General features: G+C 38.4%; 2 protein-coding genes across 5 annotated transcripts in view; both read left to right on the top strand.

The window, feature by feature from the left end:
• LOC126761718 (echinoderm microtubule-associated protein-like CG42247) overlaps positions 1-12,636 on the top strand; it is a 185,932-nt gene extending 173,296 nt beyond the window's left edge. For all 4 annotated transcript variants that reach the window (XM_050478087.1, XM_050478089.1, XM_050478088.1 and 1 more), the window contains 9 exons: positions 7,802-7,918; positions 8,087-8,475; positions 8,557-8,706; positions 8,780-8,951; positions 9,019-9,114; positions 9,173-9,571; positions 9,629-10,049; positions 10,111-10,507; positions 10,572-12,636. In XM_050478087.1, the coding sequence (XP_050334044.1) occupies positions 7,802-7,918; positions 8,087-8,475; positions 8,557-8,706; positions 8,780-8,951; positions 9,019-9,114; positions 9,173-9,571; positions 9,629-10,049; positions 10,111-10,507; positions 10,572-10,725 (2,295 nt within the window). In that variant the 3' untranslated portion in view covers positions 10,726-12,636. The remainder of the gene's footprint in view (positions 1-7,801; positions 7,919-8,086; positions 8,476-8,556; positions 8,707-8,779; positions 8,952-9,018; positions 9,115-9,172; positions 9,572-9,628; positions 10,050-10,110; positions 10,508-10,571) is intronic.
• Positions 12,637-13,205: 569 nt separating this feature from the next.
• On the top strand, positions 13,206-19,242 carry LOC126761717 (caprin homolog). The gene is made up of 5 exons (XM_050478085.1): positions 13,206-13,728; positions 15,292-15,474; positions 15,551-15,717; positions 15,775-18,113; positions 18,173-19,242. Exons 1-5 carry the CDS (start codon positions 13,399-13,401, stop codon positions 18,562-18,564), a joined length of 3,411 nt encoding a protein of 1,136 aa, XP_050334042.1. The 5' UTR covers positions 13,206-13,398; the 3' UTR covers positions 18,565-19,242.
• Positions 19,243-20,128: the final 886 nt, after the last annotated feature.

The raw sequence follows: 20,128 nt of genomic DNA, 5'->3' as shown, positions 1-20,128 counted from the left end.
AGTGGAAAGATGGAAATCATTATATGGAGTATAATGAGGGCAGAGAAAAGGACGGAGTGATTGGATTAATTTGAACATTGTTCAGGTATACAAGGTGCATACCAAAGTAAACAGGACTTGTTGAATCTATATGTCGACTGGTGGCGCCATCTATAATATACATATGTCAACTGGTGCGTTAGAATCTGCTAGTTTTACTGATTGTCCAGTGAGAATTTCATGATATTTCATTGATTGGAAGTGAAGTTATTGTGTTTTAAGTGTGAGTTTGTTTGTGTTATCGGTGCGAAAATGAGCTTCGAACAAAGAGCCAATATTATTTTTTTTTTTTTTAATTGGTTAAACTTTTACCGAAACGTTTCAATTGATGAAACAAGTTTATGGCGATGGTTGCCTATCCCGTAGCAGAGTGGATGAGTGGTTTCAACGTTTTCAAAGTGGTCGTGAGGACATAAATGACGATCAACATGTGGGCCAATCAAAATTCGTGATCACCGGAAATTCCATCGAAACTGTGCGTGAATGCATCAAAAATCAGCCGAAATCAGCATTAAAATTCATGGAAATGGAATTGAATATTTCCAAAACATCGATTTATCGCATTTTGACCGAACTTTCGGGCTTACGAAAAGTGTGTGCACGGTTTGTTCCGCACAAATTGACTGACGACCAAAAATTGCTCAGAATCCAACATTCGAAGGACGATTATTTGACCAACAATCACATTTTAACCATTAAACACTCCCCGTATTCACCTGATATGGCACCGTGCGACTTCTTCCTTTTCGGAAAAATGCATTTGCCCATAAAAAGAAAGCGTTATGCAGACGTAGATCCCATTCAAAAGGCTTGCACCGGTATATTGGCGGCCATGCCGGCCAACGAGCTAAAACACTCGTTCAACATGCTTTAGGACCGTGCAAAAATGTATTGATGCAGAAGGAGACTATTTTGAATAAAATAAATTGATTTTGACGAAAAAACATTTGTTCTGTTTTTTTTTTTTAAGTCCTGTTTACTTTGGAAAACACCTTGCACTTGAGAACATATTCGACATAAAACTTGTTAGACGAGCGAATATAATTATAGGTTGTATGTGGATGCGAGTGGGGGTAGTATTGATTCGATTTTATCTATTTTTGCCAATACCATATACTATTGACATGCCGCGTACTAATAATATGAAGCACGTTTTATCATTTTCATAGAGATAACTCATATATTGGCCGATATCTGCGGTATGAGGAAGTTCAAAAATCTCTTTATTAGATATAGTGGGGCGGCATGGGAAGCCTTGATCCAATTCATCCCATTTTTGACACTCAGACAAACTATTATCAGAAAAGAGTTCTCTCCGAATTTCACTTATATTTCTCACACTCTAACCGATATTTTCGTTAAAAAGTCAACTGTAGTCACTTTCAGTTCAATTTAGACACTTTTATTCAATAAGTGGCACATGCAATAAGTGGCAATATTATTGCAATATTTTGTCCCGATATAATAATTGGTGTTTTATTTATATATACTGGAATGTGAAAGAATCAGATGGAATTTAAATTGGTGGGAGACATCTTTTGTAATCCGATTTTCTCTATTTTTCTACTGTAGAAAAGGAATATTAGAATAATGTTATTTACCGAATCGAAAAGGACCCGAGATATGTAATTTCACCTAAAAATTGGCGGTGCCACTTACATCGTACAATTTTGATACCAGCTGCTATACAGTCTTCTTCAGCCATCCTGTATGTAAAATGTACTGTCTCTGCAAATGTGGTTGATATAGTTTTATTGGTTCTGAAGATATATACGATATATACATTAAACTTGTGAGGGGGTGGGGCAACTACCATTTTTTACAATTTTTCAAGCCACAATTGCCTCTCCTTAATGAAATTCGTTGTACCAAATATGAGTTCGTTATCTTCATTTACGACTTAGTTATGGCGCTTTTCTTTAAACGTATTCGATTAATGGAGTTTTTTGGGCGTGAAAGTGGCCTGATTACAACCATCTATGAACTCATCCTTAAATTTTTTTCAATGAACGTGTGTACCAAGCTTTAGATATCATAAAATCTACTTCTGGCTTCAAAATTCGAATTAGAAATTAAAATTTAAGAAACCTCAAAAATACAACTTCTTTTACAATTTAAGCACCACCCTCGCATACGCAATTACGCGTTTGAGGCGAATCGCGGATTGTCTGTCGCAATTGCGCCACCAAGTATGCAACGATAATTTATGCAAGCCACAGTAATTATAGCGCCCTATTGGCACATTAAAATTCCGCACAGACAGACACAAAACGTTGCCGTGGCAATCAGTTGCATGTGTGAAATGTAAAGCAAAGACAACAACAGCAACTTACAACAATAATGTGTTAAAAAATTTTATAAAAATTATGCTATAACAGCATTCACACACATTAACTGTACTTCTCAAACAAAAAAAGTCGACACACGCACTCTAAAAGAGAAGCCTCAAGGCAAATATCAAAGACATCACGTTCGCATTAGGCTTAGGCCCAGACAATACCTTGCATGCACATTCCATAAGCATGCGTACTTTACACTGCATAACAGCCGCTTATGCGCCTAAAAATATGCCAGACCGCATTCAAATGTATGCCGACAAAAATCTTATCACGATCGTTTTGCTGACGTCAAACGACGCAAAGTTTTTTGCTTGACTTCGATAGCAAACAATAAATAAGAATTACGTGAAGGCAAGGTGTGCGTGTGTATAAGCTTCGACAAGTCTTGTGAATTTGGCTGAGAGCCTAAAAATATGTGCAAATATTTGCATTTGCTATGTGCACGTTCATGGCGAAATAATTCGCATTTAAAAGGCGAAAATTGTGGAAGCATGAATGAATTTTAAAAAAATTTATGTGATTGAAAAATTTAAATATTTAATTCAACGGTTTTTGTAAATTTAAAGAGCAGCATCATAGTGGAAGCGTTTGAAAATATAATTTAGTAATATTAAAAAAATATTTATTATTTATAATGAAAGAAATAAAATAAAAATAAATTAAAGACGCAACAGCAAAAAATGTGAACTCATACTACAACGAAGACTTTGTAGATTTCATGAAAAAAACGCATCATTAGGTTCTATGTTTTAAAAAGTGTAGTTGTCCCCACGTATTATTGCTACTCTGTGATAAAAAAGCACCCGAAAATTGTAAAAAATAAAACACAAAATATTTAATTATTCGTCAGTATTTATTTTATCACCTTCAAAGTAATCTCCACCAAATGTAATACACTAATGCCAACAATTTTTCCAGTTCTCGAAACACTTTTCATAAGCACTTTTTTAAATGACCTTGAGCTCCTTTTTTATCTCTTTGATCGACTGAAAACGGGTTCCATTCCGATGATTGCTGTCTTGATTGCATGTCAAGCTCATAAATTCATGTCTCATCGGCAGTTATAATGCTTTCTTTCAATCAAGCATGGACAAAGAGACCTGTTATCGGTACTATTTAAAAAAAATCAGCTTTAAAGTGACGAGTAGAGCAAAAACGCTTTTCATACCCAAAATATCCACCAAAATAATTCGAACGGACTCGCGAGAGATGTCGAGCTCTCATGCCATCTCTCTAACCTTAACTTTTTAATATTTGCATCAATTGAGAAGATCGAAAAACACTCGTAGAACGCAACAAGCTCATACCCTTGCTTGCCCTCAATATACTTTGGATAGTGATTTCACACATAGATGGCGCTATTAGAATTAAATCCATATGATTTTTAGGCGTGTGTAAAGTTGGACAGCTGTTGGATCATTAGTTTGTGAATTATATCATTTTAAGTGAAGCAACTTATGTTATTGTGAAAAAATTCTTGATAAATATTTATTTTTGAAGGGAAAAAATACAGTAGAGTTTATAACGAATTTCCGGACATGGCCCCAGAAAAATGAATTATCGAGGATTGGTACGCTAAGTTTAGACGTGGCGAACATAGTGGACGCCCAAAAGAGGTTGTTACCGACGAAAACATCAGAAAAGTTCACAAAATAATTTTGAATGACCGTAAAGTGAAGTTTTTCGAGATATCAGGCACTCTAAGATTTCAACAGAACATGTACATGAAATCATTCACGAATATTTGGGTATGAGAAGTGTGTGCCGCGCGAGTTCACTTTTGACCAAAAACCAAACTTTTGATGAAAAAACAACAACGAGTTGATGATCCGGAGCTGTATTTAGAAATATCAAGCGTAATAATTCCGAGTTTTTGCATCGATATGTGACAATGGATGGAGCAAGGCTCCATCATTTCAATCGACAGTCATACGAGTGGACTGCACACGATAAATCCGCTCCACAGCGTGGAAAAATGCAAAATGGGATGCGCATAGAATGATTTTTATTGACGACCTTAAAAAGGAGGAACAATAAAGAGAGACTATTACTTTGGACCATTTGAGGGACGAAAAACAGCCGCATTTGAAGAAAAAGAAAGTGCTGTTTCACCAAGACAATGCACCGTGTTAGAAGTCAGTGAAAATGGTTGCAAAAATCTATGAATTGGGCTTCAAATTGCTTCTACATCTACCATATAATCCAAGTGTGCCTCAGCGACTATTTTCTGTTCTGTTCTTAAATCTTCTGGTATCGAAAAGTTGGAGGACCGCTATAATCAGTATCATCCCTGAAGGAAACTATGTTGAATAAAAAAAAAAAAACAATGAAATATGTTTTACTATGGTAGGATTGGTGCTTTTAAGTGGACCTGGTACATTCCTACTCCAGGAGATGCTATTTACTATATGCGAGACGGTTATCATTGGATTTAAAGCTATGGAAAGGACCTACAAATTCAAATGACCTTTATATTTACTAATAAATACATATGCATTATAAAAGTTCTCCTCACCAACTATTTTTCTTTGTTCTTTAAATTTTAACTTTTTCCGGAAAGTTTTTTTGCATAGAAATTAGTGAAAACCTTTAATAATTAATTAAATATTCCAAAATATTGTCAAAATCGCATTTTCAACGCTTCAAAGTACTAAAATGAAACGAGCTTTCAAAAGCACAACCGGGCAGATGGTCACAAAATGCCAAGCGCCCACTAAAAGCATGCGAAAATTCGTGTTTTTGTTGTTGCCTTTTAATATAAAGTGCCATATTTTGTAATTAGGCGAATTTAGGATTTTTTAAATGTCATAAATGTCGAGTGCTTTTGAGCGCAAGCACACTCGTACGCACTCGAACACATTGCAGGCGACCACATTTCGTAGGTCACATAAAGATCTCATGTGTTCGCATGCTTTGCGACTGGCGCGTGCAACCGCAAACAATAAAGGCCAACTGGGTCACAGACTTCATAATTATCGGTCATAAAATGTAATTTTATTTTGCAACAACAACTACACAAACACATGCGTACATTGGCGAATGGCAACAAAAAAACAACACGAATATTGCCGAAAAATTTATAATTACCGTTAATGGTGGCGCTGATGGTGGTAAATTGCATAGAAGCCAATGAAAGTGGAGTGGCATGTAAAATATATGTGGATTAAGCCAGACTTATGCTTGTGTATGTGTAAGCGCCGTTGTGTAGCTGTGAAATTATAACCAAATTAAATGTATGAAGCTGTTAGTTAAAATTTAATTGCCTAACGGCAAAAGCGCAAAAAATGGCGCTCGCTGGAAAATTTGCGTGTTACACCGTTATTGCAGATGACATGCATTTTAAATGTGGCTTTTTGGTTTAAAAGTGAAATTTGTACAATGCTATGGTAAATAGATGAGAAAAATGAGGACAGTGAGCCCATAAAGTGGGCAAAATCCAAATATAAAAACAAGGATGGTTAGATTAGGAGAGATGGCTGATTAAATATCGCACGTGGACTACTACATGTGCAAGTCGCCTCCTAGTTGGTGCATCCTGGGTAACGGTAAAAGACCTACGTTACCGTTACCCAGGATGCACCAACCTTTACAGCCGTTAAACTCCTGACGACTGTAGCTGTGGTACCCGGTTATGAGTACGATTAGCTCTTTAGGATTTTGATAGAACCCTCGGCTGGTTGCGGCATTCTGACACCTGGTTATGATGTGCTAACACTCATCAGAAATGGTTGACGCGCTAATGTCGCAACGGCCCCCGTCCCGTTAAAATCCTGGCAGGCCTCAGATTACATTCCTCCGCCGTCACCGTTAAGTTGGTGTGGTAGGTGGAAGTTAAGACGACTCCTGCTTTGCGCTGATCGGCTCTGAATGTATAGCCTCATAAAAGCGTGTGTCAACCCTCGCCTTGGCCTCATTACTGAGAAAACTTTGGGACCTTTAGAGGCGACTACCGTACCGGGGGACGGATAGCTACTCTGAGTGGTGACTCTACTGACATGGACACTTATAAAAAGACAAACGAGTTGAAAAGGTAACAAAGTGAAGGGATCACTGGCGAAACGCAGCAATGACGAGACTCCAGTAGGAATTTCTACATCAGGCGACTCCTTACGCTAGTGCATAATGCGCATCCTCAAAGACTCCGTGCAGTGCGCACTAACGACGCTCTTGCTGCTGTGGAGCAGAGTATCAAACAAGATCCGAATGACTCCTTCCGATCAACGATTGGAGCTGTTCCCATCTACTTTATGGAAGATTTTTGCCAAGAATCAAGGTTTGCAGTCTTACAAAATCCAACTTGAAAAACCATCCATTGCGTCGTACGTTTGGTTAAAATGGCCAAAATGAAATAAACAACAGTTTTCGATTTTCACAAGAAAAGTTTGTTCAGTGATGAAGCTCACTGTAAGTTCAATGGGTACCTTACTGAACAAAATTGTCGCATAATAATCCACAAGCCAGTATTGAGACAATTAAAAATTTTGGTGAGCTTTTTGAGCAGAGGGAATCATTGATACATATTTCTTCAAAAAGTCAGCTAAAATTTAACAGTAAATGGGGAACACTATAAAACAATGGTTAATAACTTTTGCATGCCAATATCGGAGAATATTGATGAGGACGATCTTTGGTTCCAACAAGACACTGCTACATGCCATAAAGGCAACGAAACAAGCACGAACGGGCGAGACCTTAAATGTGCAGTTTTATTTCGATAGCTTCATTGTTACTTGATTTATGTACCGTAAAGTGAGGGAATCTCATGAAATTTTATATTAGAAGTAGACGTGGTTATCGTACGATTTCGCCATTTCCATTAAGGATGTAAATATGGTTGAAATTAATAGAGCTATTTTAGAATTTCATCAAAAAGACGACTCAGTTCAAGGCCACATAAACATTGTACTATCAAAATAATTAAATTTTTACTGAAGCGAGCGACAAAAGGATAGACAGAAAATAGTTCTGAACTTTGTTATACATACATAAACAACCATTTATCTCTTTAGATTGTTTTAATCGCGACGATTAGATGAAAAAAACTATTATACTCTGTGTTATAAGTAATGTTGAGACCCCTTCTCCACACAAAGTATAGTCCACATTAATACCTCTCCACATCTTTACAGTATTCGATTTCATTTAATTTTGAAATGTGCACTGTTCCAAGTATTGCCCTCCGTGCTATGCTGTCTCATGTAATGCAACCCTGACTTTAATGTGTTAGTGAACCGTTATTACGCTGTCATATGGCCTAATTACGGCTGAACGTTTTATTGCTTAGCATGTGATTTATGTCATAGCCGCAAGCCTTACGGAAAGGTAGCCTTCATTAGGGATAACTAAGACTGAATAATTATTTGTTGAACCCAAAATATGTTTACCATTATTTTTAATGTTATTGTTCCCAATTTCTCTTGCAGTGTCGTGTGCTGTTGAATTTGCGCACATCGCAGCCATTCGAAGAGGTCTTAGAAGATTTGGGTCAAGTGTTGAAAATAAATGGCGCCAAGAAAATGTACACGGGCACAGGACAAGAGGTGAGTGGAAGAAGGCTATTGACCATGACACAATAACCGCATAATCGTCGATTTGCTACGCCGACGATTTAACATTTTTTTCTTTCTATTTCTTTTATTCTGCAATCATGCTATGTCTGTATCCGCACACCACTAAACACGTTATCATTTGTCTGCGCTGCTTTACAGGTACGCAGCTTTTCACAACTACGCAACGAGTTTGCCGATGTTGACACATTTTATCTAGCAACTGGCACTGCCTTAATTGCCGGTTCGCCTATTAGGCGTTCACGTTCGCGCCCCTCCGTTGTCGCCGCAGCGCCCATACTACCCACAGAAGAACTGCCTAAGGTTCCTTTACGCGGTGCACGTCCACGCAGTAAAAGTCGTCCACGCATTCTCTATGCGCCGGAGAGTGAGATTTTACGTGCGAACGGTGAATACAGCATGTTGGACATTATGAAAGAGGAGCCCACCAAAGTGACTATACGTGGCTTGCGGCGTACCTTCTATCCACCATTACATCATGCGCCCGCGGATAATACGCCGCCCGATAAAAAATTGCAGCTGCAGTGGGTGTAAGTTGGAAACACGCTTGCTGCCTGCTTTAATGCCAAGTTATACTGACATTCTGCTTAACTTTCCTTTTTCATGCGCAGTCACGGCTATCGTGGTATTGATGCACGTCGTAATCTCTGGGTTTTGCCATCGGGTGAGCTATTGTATTACGTAGCTGCTGTGGCTGTACTGCTGGATCGTGAGGAAGATGCACAGCGACACTATACTGGACACACGGAGGATATTATGTGGTTAGTATGCTTTTATGGTGGTGAAGTGTGCTTTCGTATATAATTTATACTTTTTAATATACTTTGTCAACAGCATGGACGTACATCCATCACGTGAGCTGGTGGCTTCGGGACAGAAAGCGGGACGCGATCGTAAATCACAGGCGCATGTGCGCATTTGGAGCACCGAATCACTGCAGACACTTTATGTTTTCGGCATGGGCGAGTTGGATAGCGGCGTCACAGCGGTGGCCTTTTCACAACTGGTAAATTTATTGCATTCACATATTTCTACTTGTATGACGCGAACATGCAACATTTAATCACTTGCAGAACGGTGGCAGCTATATATTGGCTGTGGATAGCGGGCGCGAAAGCATACTTTCGGTTTGGCAGTGGCAATGGGGTCATCTGCTCGGCAAAGTTGCAGTAGGTGTTGTTGCAATACGCACAACAACAGCTCTTTAAATGTATTTTATATTTGTAGACGCTGCAAGAAGGCCTCTCAGGCGCCGCCTTTCATCCGCTGGACGATAATCTCATTATCACACATGGGCGTGGTCATCTGGCTTTTTGGCATCGTCGCAAAGATGGCTTTTTCGAACGCACCGATATTGTTAAGCAGCCATCACGTTCGCATGTCACCAGCGTGCAATTCGAACCGGATGGTGATGTCATCACTGCCGATTCCGATGGTTTCATAACCATTTATTCGGTTGACTCGGATGGCGCCTACTTTGTACGCACCGAATTCGAGGCACACAACAAAGGTATTGGTTGTCTGATTATGCTGGGCGAAGGTACGCTGCTGTCGGGCGGTGAGAAGGATCGTAAAATTGCCGCCTGGGACTCCTTACAAAATTACAAAAAGATTGCAGACACAAAAGTGAGCAATGTTAACAAGAATGCTTATGCATTTACTAACCAATCTTTCTTTGCTTAGCTTCCTGAAGCCGCTGGCGGCGTACGCACTATTTATCCACAACGTCCCGGACGCAATGATGGCAATATTTATGTGGGCACCACACGTAATAACATTTTAGAGGGTTCACTGCAGCGTCGCTTTACACAAGTCGTTTTCGGCCATGGTCGCCAATTGTGGGGCTTGGCTGCACACCCCGAAGATGAGGTGTTCGCCACTGCCGGCCATGATAAACATATCGCACTGTGGCGCAAAAACAAATTAATTTGGACTATACAAACTGGTTACGAGTGTGTTTCACTAGCTTTTCATCCATTTGGCACTGCACTGGCTGCTGGCAGCACTGAGGGTCATCTGCTTGTCATCAATTGTGAGAATGGTTCCGTTATGCTGACGTTGCGTGTCTGCGGCTCACCGCTGAACTGTGTAGCGTTCAATCAAGGTGGGTACTTTTCATTGTCTTAGCTTGAATTGGATAAGCAGATTTATTATTCCTTATTTAGTTGGCGACATGATCGCAATGGGCTCGCAGAATGGCAGCATATATTTGTTCCGCGTATCGCGCGACGGTTTCTCTTACAAGAAGGTGAATAAAATACGCGGCTCACAGCCACTCACACATCTGGACTGGAGCATGGATGGCAATTTCGTGCAAACGGTCACCATTGACTTCGATCTACTCTTCTGGGATGCTAAGTCACTCTCGCCGGAGCGCAGTCCCATTGCTATGAAAGATGTCAAATGGTTGACTAGCAATTGCACTGTTGGCTTTTTGGTGGCAGGCATGTGGAGTAACCGTTACTACAGCAACAACAACACAATTATTGCCACCTGCAGTCGTTCGGCGGCGCAAGACATGCTGGTGTCCGGTGATGCCGATGGCTATCTGCGCATTTTCAGGCATGTCAACATTTACATTTCAATTTTTTTTTCCAAAGTTTTAATTTTCTGTGTATTCCCACAGATATCCCTGTATTAGTCCACGTGCCGAATTTCACGAAGCGAAAGTCTATTCCGGTATGCTGGCATGTTCACGTTTTCTCTACGGCGATCAGACTGTCGTTACAGTGGGCGGCACAGACGCCTCACTCATGGTTTGGGATCTCGTAGAAGAATAACTGCAATGGCCACCGTGGCGTACGACTGTCCAGCACTATGATGAAGCACGCGGCTACACTGACTATTGGACGCGGCGGCGTTCGTCTAATAAATCTTCGACAATATTGGACAGCGACTCAATTGAATATCAATAAATTTTCCCGCAAAACAACGGTGCATAAGCATGTGGAGCATAAAGAAAAATTTGTGGAAAAATGCTTAGAAGTGCTCATCGTTGTTGTCGTTGTTGTTGTCATATTCATTAGTTCGCCCTTCCATATGTTGGTGTTGAACGTAGTGTCACTGCTGTATTTGGACGCAGCTTCTAACGCCTTAAGCGAAAATTTGCATAACACAACGAAATTGAGCGTTTACACTTTTGTTAAAAATATTATTGAGAATTAGTGAAAAATCAACCAAAGTTAGATATTATCAAAAATTTAAAATTATAGCACTTAAAATTACTAATTAGGATAATTTGTCAACGGAATATGAATAGCAAATGAAATTCTGCCATTTTCCCGCTTTTGTTACGTTTCAGCGCCATCTGTATGTCAACTTGTATGTGAGCTCATATTGGTTGCCAAATATGGCAAATATGCAGACAAATTTTTAAACGATATTTATTATTTTTGCGCTAAGCTTATAATTTGAAAACAAGTTATTTTGAAAAAAGTTTTTAAAAAAAAATTATTTTGAAAAAAAGTTATTTTGAAAAAAATTTTATTAAAAAAAATTATTTTGAAAAAAATATTTTAAAAAAAATATTATTTAAAAAAAAAATAAAAATGTGAAAGATTTGAAAATTTGAAAATGTATATACAGTGAAATATTTCATACGCGGACAGAACCTTTCTGTCCGGTTAATAGAGCGCATGGTTAATGAAGATGTCTGCTTAGTAGAGCGTCCATTTAACAGAGCTTTCACTGTATATATTTTGAAAAAAAAATTTATTTAAAAAAAAAATTTATTATGAATAAATATTATTTATTATAAAAAAATTTTTTTTTATGGAAAAATCTTAATTTGGAAAGAAAATTATATTATTTTGAGAGATACATTTAGAAAAAATATTTTTTTTAAACAAAATTTGTAAAAAATATTTTTGAAATTTATCTTTAATTATTTGATAAAATTAATAACAAGTTTCTTTTAAAGGCAAATTAATCTTCCACGAATGAAGGAAAATTCAATTCTAAAAACAAATATTGTCAACTTCCGAAAATTGCTTCCATTCCAGTTTATCAAAACTTCCAAGAACCTGTTAATTTAAATTGTTATAATTAAAAAAAAAAATTATAAACTTTCGAAACTAGCTTCCCATTAACAAAACTTCCAAGAATATTTTAATTTTGTTACTAGTTTTATTATATTTATATTTTATTAAAATATATTTGAACCGCTTAATATATATTTTTTTTTTTTTTTTTTTGCACTAAATATTAAGCATTGTTAAATAAATTATACGCAGAGCTGCTTCCAACTTACACACAGTCTAAATTTCTCCTAACCATATAGACTATACGGCTGTATAGAGCTACTTTTCCTGTAACAGACTTAAGCCACTGGTGGATACTTAATGATTTCATATTGTAGTTATAAAACAACATAAAAAATGTTAACTTGTGAAAAGTAAACAGCATTTTTGAAAATTCATAAGATATCATAATAAACATAACTGTTCTTCTTTTATACTCATCTTATATTTCAATTTTATCATTTTTTATTTTAATTATTATTAATTATTTCATTTAGAACTTATTAATATTTTTTCTGTAGTGAATTTCACATTATTTTCTATATAAAATGATAACTGTAAAAAACGAAGTGCCTTGTTTGTTTAAGTAAATAAATAAAGTACGGTTATAACCAATTGCACTTAATATGACGCATTTTTGAAAGTTATTATAAAATATTATAATAAAACAAATAATAAAACATATCAATAAAATGCAAAAGTTTGAAGAAGTATTATAAAAATTGTTTTCTTTTTTCTTATAGTATTGTCTATTAGTCTTGACTTAAATTACATTTAAATTTATAGCAACCACACAGCCTCGCACTCATCTTCGATTTTCAGCAAATTATGACCAAGTTATTCAACTATAATTATTTTCTATTAGGCACTACCCATTTTCAAAATTTAAAGTCAATTTTAAAGCACAATAGAAGAAACATCTATTTTTCACTTATAAGATATAACTACACAATCATAACACTATTATTTTTTTTTTATTTTATCATAAGCAATAAATAACGAAACTCATTTTACAGTGCACAAAGAATTTTCTGGCAACACTGTGACTTTTTCGAACAACTACACGGCGAATTGATCTCGTTTGCACGCAAGAGCGACAAATATATTTATCGTGAACTATAGTTATCACCCTCTCTCATTAGCAATGTAAAGCGTCTTTGCCTACATTTAACACATATGCTTTGTCTTTTAATTTCGGAAAGTCCATGTAAATCGCCTAAAAACGGCGCTTGAGCGAATTTCGTGATTTTTCCTCGCCGTGGTCATCGTTTTCGTCGTTGTGTGGTTTAGTTTTTGCTGGTTGCGGCTCTATCCCTTTTTTGTCTAAGGTGCGATTATATTTTGACACACACGGTTCATATAATTCACGTTCTCATAGACACGCTAGAAAAACGCGCTGCACTTCATTCTTGATTCGGTTTTTATCAGTGAAGTATGCCTTCTGCTTCAAACAAACTGGAGAAACAAGCCTCCATAGGCTCTGTGCATGGTACTGGCGGTGGTAATAATGTTACTGGTAGCGGTGCCACAAAGAAGCCTCAAGATGTGATCAATAGCAACTCCGACGCTGTGCCCGAGAATAATGCGAACAGCACAGTCTTGAACAATAATATTACCAACAGTACTACTAATGAGGGTTCGGTTACCTCAACCAGCACCAATACGAAAGGAGTTGCTACGAATCCTGTGTTAGAAGCTAATATTCCAATGAAACAAACGATCACCACAATTGACCATAAGATACGCAATTTGGAGAAACGTAAGGTGAGTGAAGTTTAATTTATAAGTTATTCTTTGTCGTGACTTTTACGCCAAAAATCCTGAAGGATTCACAAAGAAGCCCTTGTAAGTAAGTGCAGTAAATCAAAGTTGGCTGAAACAAAGCCGCAGACATTTAGCTAAACCGGCCGCTCAATTGTGCGTCGGTCATAACAAATTGTGCTAATTTATGCTGCATATTAGTCATTGTAGCATTTTCGAATTTTCTGCTATTAGGTGCTATCATATTTTTATGTAATTTGGTATTTAAAACTTTTAATGTGCAAATAGATTTTGCATTAACACCATTTCCTTTCATTTTAAGAAAAATTTGGCATTCGTGCTATTTCGGTTTTGTTCGGTGTATTTCGCAGAATTTTTTCGCGCGACGCCATCTTTGTTACGGCGATTATAGCAAAAGCAAAGCAGCAGTGGTAGTAGCAACAATTTACAACACACGGCATATATTACGGTTGCCATCCGTGCGGGGGAGCGAAAAGTGTTTAACACAAAGAACATGAAAATAATGATGGTGTTGCTTTTGTGTTTTTGAATGACTCGATAAAGAAGTATGACAATTTGTGCGCTGACTAAACTCGAGATTGGCATCGCATGCTTGTATGAGAAATTCATCACCGTTTATATATTTGTTGACGGGTTTCATTGACCTATGTCAATTGTTGAAGCAATTTATTCAGCGGCTTTTGTAATGTGGCATCACTAGTGCATAATAGGGGAACTCCATGTGCTTCTGTTCGATTTTCCATGTTTTATTTTATACCAGCAATTTCGCTTTTCTCTTCCTTTTTTTTTTATAGTTTTTCATGGCCCTTCTAACTTTTTTACTGTTTCGTATTTCTGTTATTACCTATCTTCTTTTTGTTATCTGCTGCAGTTTTGTTTTTGTTGCGGCCACTATACTTTGCTTAATTACTGCATTCCATGTTATTCGTAATAAGCAAAAAAATGTTTGCCTTCGGTGATTTACCATTTCCGCATAAAATTAAAGGTTATTTATTTATTTTTTTCAATACCTACCGCTTCATTTTGTTTACTATTTTCTATTGCACATTCGTCAACAAAATTTTTAATTGTCGTTGATAAGCGATTAACAATAAAAACATAAGTGGGTGATATCTATAGTAAAGACACCTGTGCGCCATACTACTTCTGTTTAAGTTACGGGATAAGTAAACATTTTCCTTTTTTTATAGTTATTTATATTGAGAACTTGCATGACTCCAAGAATCTGCTCATTTGTCGATGTCATCTTGTTGCCACACAAACTGACCGAACAAAATCAAGCCCCTTGTCAAAAGCAAAAGTAAACTCTTCGAATACATTACTCAGATAGCACGATAGCATATACATATGTACCTGTCATATAGACTGATTAACTCTTTGTACCCATTTATAAGAATGGCACTTGTGTAGGGTGTTATAGCTTCGGTGCAGCCGAAAATAACGTTTTTCCTCTTTGTCTAATTTTTTTTTTTTATTTCTACCATCATGTTATATGTCATGTCTATTTATTCCACTTCTCTTTATTATTAATCTGTTTTTACACAGACTAAATTGGAATCATATCGTACCATTCAAGCTTCTGGCAAGGAGTTGAGCTCCGACCAGAAAGCTGCTGTAGCAAAGTATGACGCTGTTATTGCTATGTTGGAATTCGCACGCGATTTCTCCAAGCAAATGTGGCAATTTGTGAAAGAAGCTGAAAAGGAGCAAAGAAAACAAGCACGCAAGGTATTTATTTTAATGTTTTAACTAATACACATTATAACATTATTTAAAAATATTAAACGCATATTTTATATTGCAGGATCTGATTACTCGTGCCCTTGCTGAGACTGCCAAAATTCGTGAAGCTTTAGTTATCCAAAATATCATCAATTGCTTCGAAGATGAGACCATTCGTGCCGACTTTGTAAATGGAGCTAATGGCGCATTGAAATTGGAAACTGCCGATATCACCATTTTGGATAAATTGTAAGTAGTAGAATTGAAAAAAGAAAAATAAAATTAATTTATATATTTTCATTTTAGTTGTTGCGATGTGCGTACGACCCGTCCCGAGACTGTAGATGATGTACCATTCGTGACTGCCGCACAAAAAGCGGCCGAACTTTATTCAATGACCATTGACGGACGCCCCAAAATCTATGCAGAAAACTTTACATATGATCAGATACGTTTAATCTTCAATAAAATTCAGGAATCTGGTTATCTCGATAAGATCTATATGGCAACACCAGAGGCAGAGGTTGAGGTAAAGGAAGAGGAGGAAGTGTTTAGTAATGCCGCCGACGGCGAAGATGTGGCTAATGCAGACGAGATATATTTAGAGGAAGGATTGGAGAAGTTAAACGTATCATCTATTGATGTAGAAGATGATATGGATGATCAGAATGCCAATGTTGGTTTAACTGAAGATGCCGTGTTGCAAACAACAAATGCAGGTAACGCTAATGATTTGCCACAACAGCAGCAACAACAGCCAAACTTGCCGCAGCAATTGGTGTCACAGCAAACAACTAAGGAGCACCTTGATGTACAACAACAGGTACAGGGCGGTATTCAACCACCACAAACACAACAACAACAACAACCATTGAATGCAGTTGTAATACAACCGGCAAATGCTGTACCTGGTGCTGTGCCCCCCAATTTTCCAGCACCACTACAAGGTACCGGGGCCGCACCAGTGCATGTAGCCATGTTCACGGCACAGCAAATGCAAGGTGCACCACCACAGATGCAACAGGTGCCACCAGGCAGTATTATCGGTGTACCACAGGTACCACCACAGATGGTACCCATTGCACAGGCGCCACCGCAGCAACAGCGTCAGTTGATGACTAGCCCAGGCACACAAGCCGCCGCTATACCCATACATGGAGCACCACAACCACCACCAGGTCATTTTACTCCCACAACAGTGCGCGCTGTAGAACAGGGTTTGTTCCCCCATAATCGCCAACAATTTATACAACAACAAATGCGTCCCGTAGCGGAGATAATTGGCAATGGTAGTTTTTACTTTTTGCAAGAGAGCGAACTTGATTCACCAGAATTAGCTGGCAATGCACCCATTGGCAGTGTTGTGTTCGAACAGCAACAACAACCACCGCCACAACAAACACAGCAGCAGCCACCAATTTCACAAGATAGTCTCTCCCAACAATTGCAACAACAAAATATCTTAGTACATGGTGGAGAGTTGCAAGTAGCAGAGCTGCACAAAAACCAACAGCAACACCATTTGCAACAACAGCAGCAAATCATACAGCAGCAGCAGCAGCAACAACAGCAGGCTCAGCAATCACAACCGCAACAAACAATTCCAACGCAAACATTTACCAACCAATCATTCCCACCCATGCAGGCGGCCGCTAATGTGACAGCACCAACTAGTGCGAACAGCAGCAATACGCCCACTATTGCGAGCAACAACCCGAGCCCCATGTTTCCACAACAACAGCAGCAACAAAAGCATCCACAATTGTTCTCCCCGGTCGGGGGTCCGGGCATGCAGCCACAAGATGCGGTTGCAGCCCATAAACAACAGTTATTGCTAACCGAACAACAACAGCAAGCACCAATTATGATAATGGCGCGTATGGCCGCACCGCAAGCACGTCTGGCTCAACAAAATGCACAACAACAACAACAATTGCCACAAGTACCACAGCAAGCGCAACAGCCACAACCAACATTGGGTATGCAACCAGGTGATGTACGTGTCTCGGATGTAACCGCCGCCGGTTATTTGGGTTTCGATAATGGTGTCGTTGGCCTAGCTTACGAACAACAAATGCAACAGCAACTAGCCGTGGTGGCTAAAGCCAGTGCAGCTGCCGCTGCCGCCGCTGCAGCAGCCGCAGCAGCAGAGGAGCTGAAAGGAAACGAAGACTTGGGCACACACAGCAAATTCAATGCCAGCGAATCGGTGATAGCCAACGAATGGGATGCTATGTCCAAAGCTACTGCGGCCAGTGTACGTGCAGCCGCAAACATCAGCAGCACTGCAGTTACCAATGCCACAGCCACTGCTGCGCTTGCCAATGCTTTGAAATCCTCGAGTGGTGTCAGCAGTAGCAGCAGTGTTGCTGGCGCAAGCAACGTTTTGGAGCCGCCCACAAAATGGAGCGCCGAGATGAACGCGCTGTCCAACCCATCGACCCCAAGTGGCAACAGCGACAACACGCCAGCGATTGTACGCAAAATCGAATGGACGTCCAGCAACAGTGGCGGTGGTGCAGGTAGTGGTAGTGGCGCCGGACCCAGTGTTGGCGGTAGTGGTGGTGGCTACGGCGATGGCAACCAATCATCGGGTAACGCTCATGAATCCAATCATTGGAATTCAAATCAACAGCAGGATGGTGGTAAGTGAGCTCTGATACCGTAATTGACAAGATTTTTAATTTGCTATTTAACTTTGCAGGTCACTACAATAACGGACGACAGTTCCAAAGACGACGCGGTCGCGGTAGTTATGGCAATTCGCAACAGAACGGCAGCGGTCGTGGCGGAAGTGGCATTTATTTCCGCAACAATGAAAATTCGTCGAGCGGCTCGTACTATCAGAACGGTGGCGGCAATGTGTACTCAAATAAAGATTCCGGCTCACGTTACGAATCCGGCAACTATCGTGGTCCGCGCGGCAGCGGCGGTGGCAATGGCGGAGGTGGCGCCGGTAACGGACGAGGTAATGCGCCACCATCACGCACGCTGGGTGGGCGCAATGGCAGTGGCGGCCAGTCTAACCCATCGTCCGGCTCATATATGAACCGCTCATCGCAGCGCATACCAATGGGTTTGGATAATAAAAATTGATTGAAGTAGATGCCAAGAAAGAAAGAAGTGTGTGTGTGTGATGAAATCGAAATGAAGCAGAAGGCAGAATGATGAGAACCACTTAAGAATCGTGAATATATATATATATATATATATATATATATATATATATATATGAGGGTAACAAAACCAAGAAGCAAAAAACATAAACATACGAATATATACACATACATTTACATATATACACGGAAAAACCACAAAACAAAATATGTTTAACCTTTAATTAGTAGTGTGACGAATGTCAAAACGCTGCAGTACACATTGGCAACAGCGGCCACCCCAAAGCAACCGAAACTGCAACAATTGAACGTAAACAAATACACGCGCGCGTTAACAATTAATTTCGTAAACAAAACTACAAACAAACAAAAAAAAATCACAAAAAAATGGGAGAAACAAGTGAAAGCAAAAACAAAACAAAGGAGAAGTACAGAAAGCGAAAAAAAGGAAAAAGAATATTATATTTAAAGAAACGCAAAGAAAACTTATGCTAATTTCAATTACAGAAATACTTATTTATGTTCATTTTTTTTCTAATAAATAAATATTATAAATGTATGTAATTGCTCTTTCATCATGTAAGCCAGCAAACGAAAGTATGAATCAGCAAGTTGAACATATGAAATCAATTAAAACAAAACGCAAAAAAAAAACAAATGACACAATTATGCGAAAAAAATCTCAAATATTGCGCGACGCACAACCAAAATAAATGGCAAGCAGCAGCATCAGGAACACAGCGTAACAGCGCAACCCAGTTGGCAGCTGCTGCTGTAACAAGCTACGCATTGCAAAAGTTACAGCAATGATAATTAGTAAAAACAAAAAAAAAACAAGAAGAATTAATATTTTAAGTGTTTAGATGTGCTAGAAATGTCGACTGCAAAACAACAACTACATATGATAAAATGATAAGAGAAGAAGGGAATCAGTTCAAAATAATAGCCGCTATAAGCGTGCTTTATAGATAGAGCAGGGCTATCAGTGAAAAAGAAATATAAAAATTTGTGTCATTTGTTGTTGTCTTCACCTGATCGCATATAATTTGTTTAGTATTTCAAGGTGACAAACTTGAGATGAAGAGCAAAACAGAAAGTAATTATACGCCTACCTATTATAATAATTATTATTACTATTATTATTATTATTAAATTTAATTGATAAAAACAACAACAAATAAATCATACAAAAATATTACTTACATTAAAAAAAGAGAAAGAAACAACCAAGAGAAAAACTATAAAAAATTCAATGTTTCTCATTATGGGTGGGTGGTGCTCAAGAGTCTGGTAGAATGAACTTTCCCTCACGGATTTATAGTATGTAGCTAAGCGCTGTTCCTGCATTACAACCCAATATTATTTTGTGAGGCATTTTTGAAAACACCAACATAAGAAGCTGATCATCAAGTATTTATTCTATACAACCATGTCGAAACCCGATTTCGCGAGAACGGTCTCTAAGTAAACGAAAAGGAATCGAAGCTTTCCTCAAGATTATTTGTCACTGCAACAACAATAATACTAACATATTTCGCCGTAGT

The sequence above is a fragment of the Bactrocera neohumeralis genome, chromosome 6, assembly GCF_024586455.1.
Source record: "Bactrocera neohumeralis isolate Rockhampton chromosome 6, APGP_CSIRO_Bneo_wtdbg2-racon-allhic-juicebox.fasta_v2, whole genome shotgun sequence".
Taxonomy (NCBI): Eukaryota; Metazoa; Arthropoda; class Insecta; order Diptera; family Tephritidae; genus Bactrocera; species Bactrocera neohumeralis.
This window is presented reverse-complemented; position numbering and strand designations above follow the sequence as displayed.

Coding starts and splice junctions, on each gene's coding strand:
- LOC126761717 (XM_050478085.1), top strand. CDS start 13,399: ATGCCTTCTGCTTCAAACAAACTGGAGAAACAAGCCTCCATAGGCTCT. Junction 15,475..15,550: donor AAAGAAAACAAGCACGCAAG/GTATTTATTTTA, acceptor TTTATATTGCAG/GATCTGATTACTCGTGCCCT. Junction 18,114..18,172: donor AAATCAACAGCAGGATGGTG/GTAAGTGAGCTC, acceptor TTAACTTTGCAG/GTCACTACAATAACGGACGA.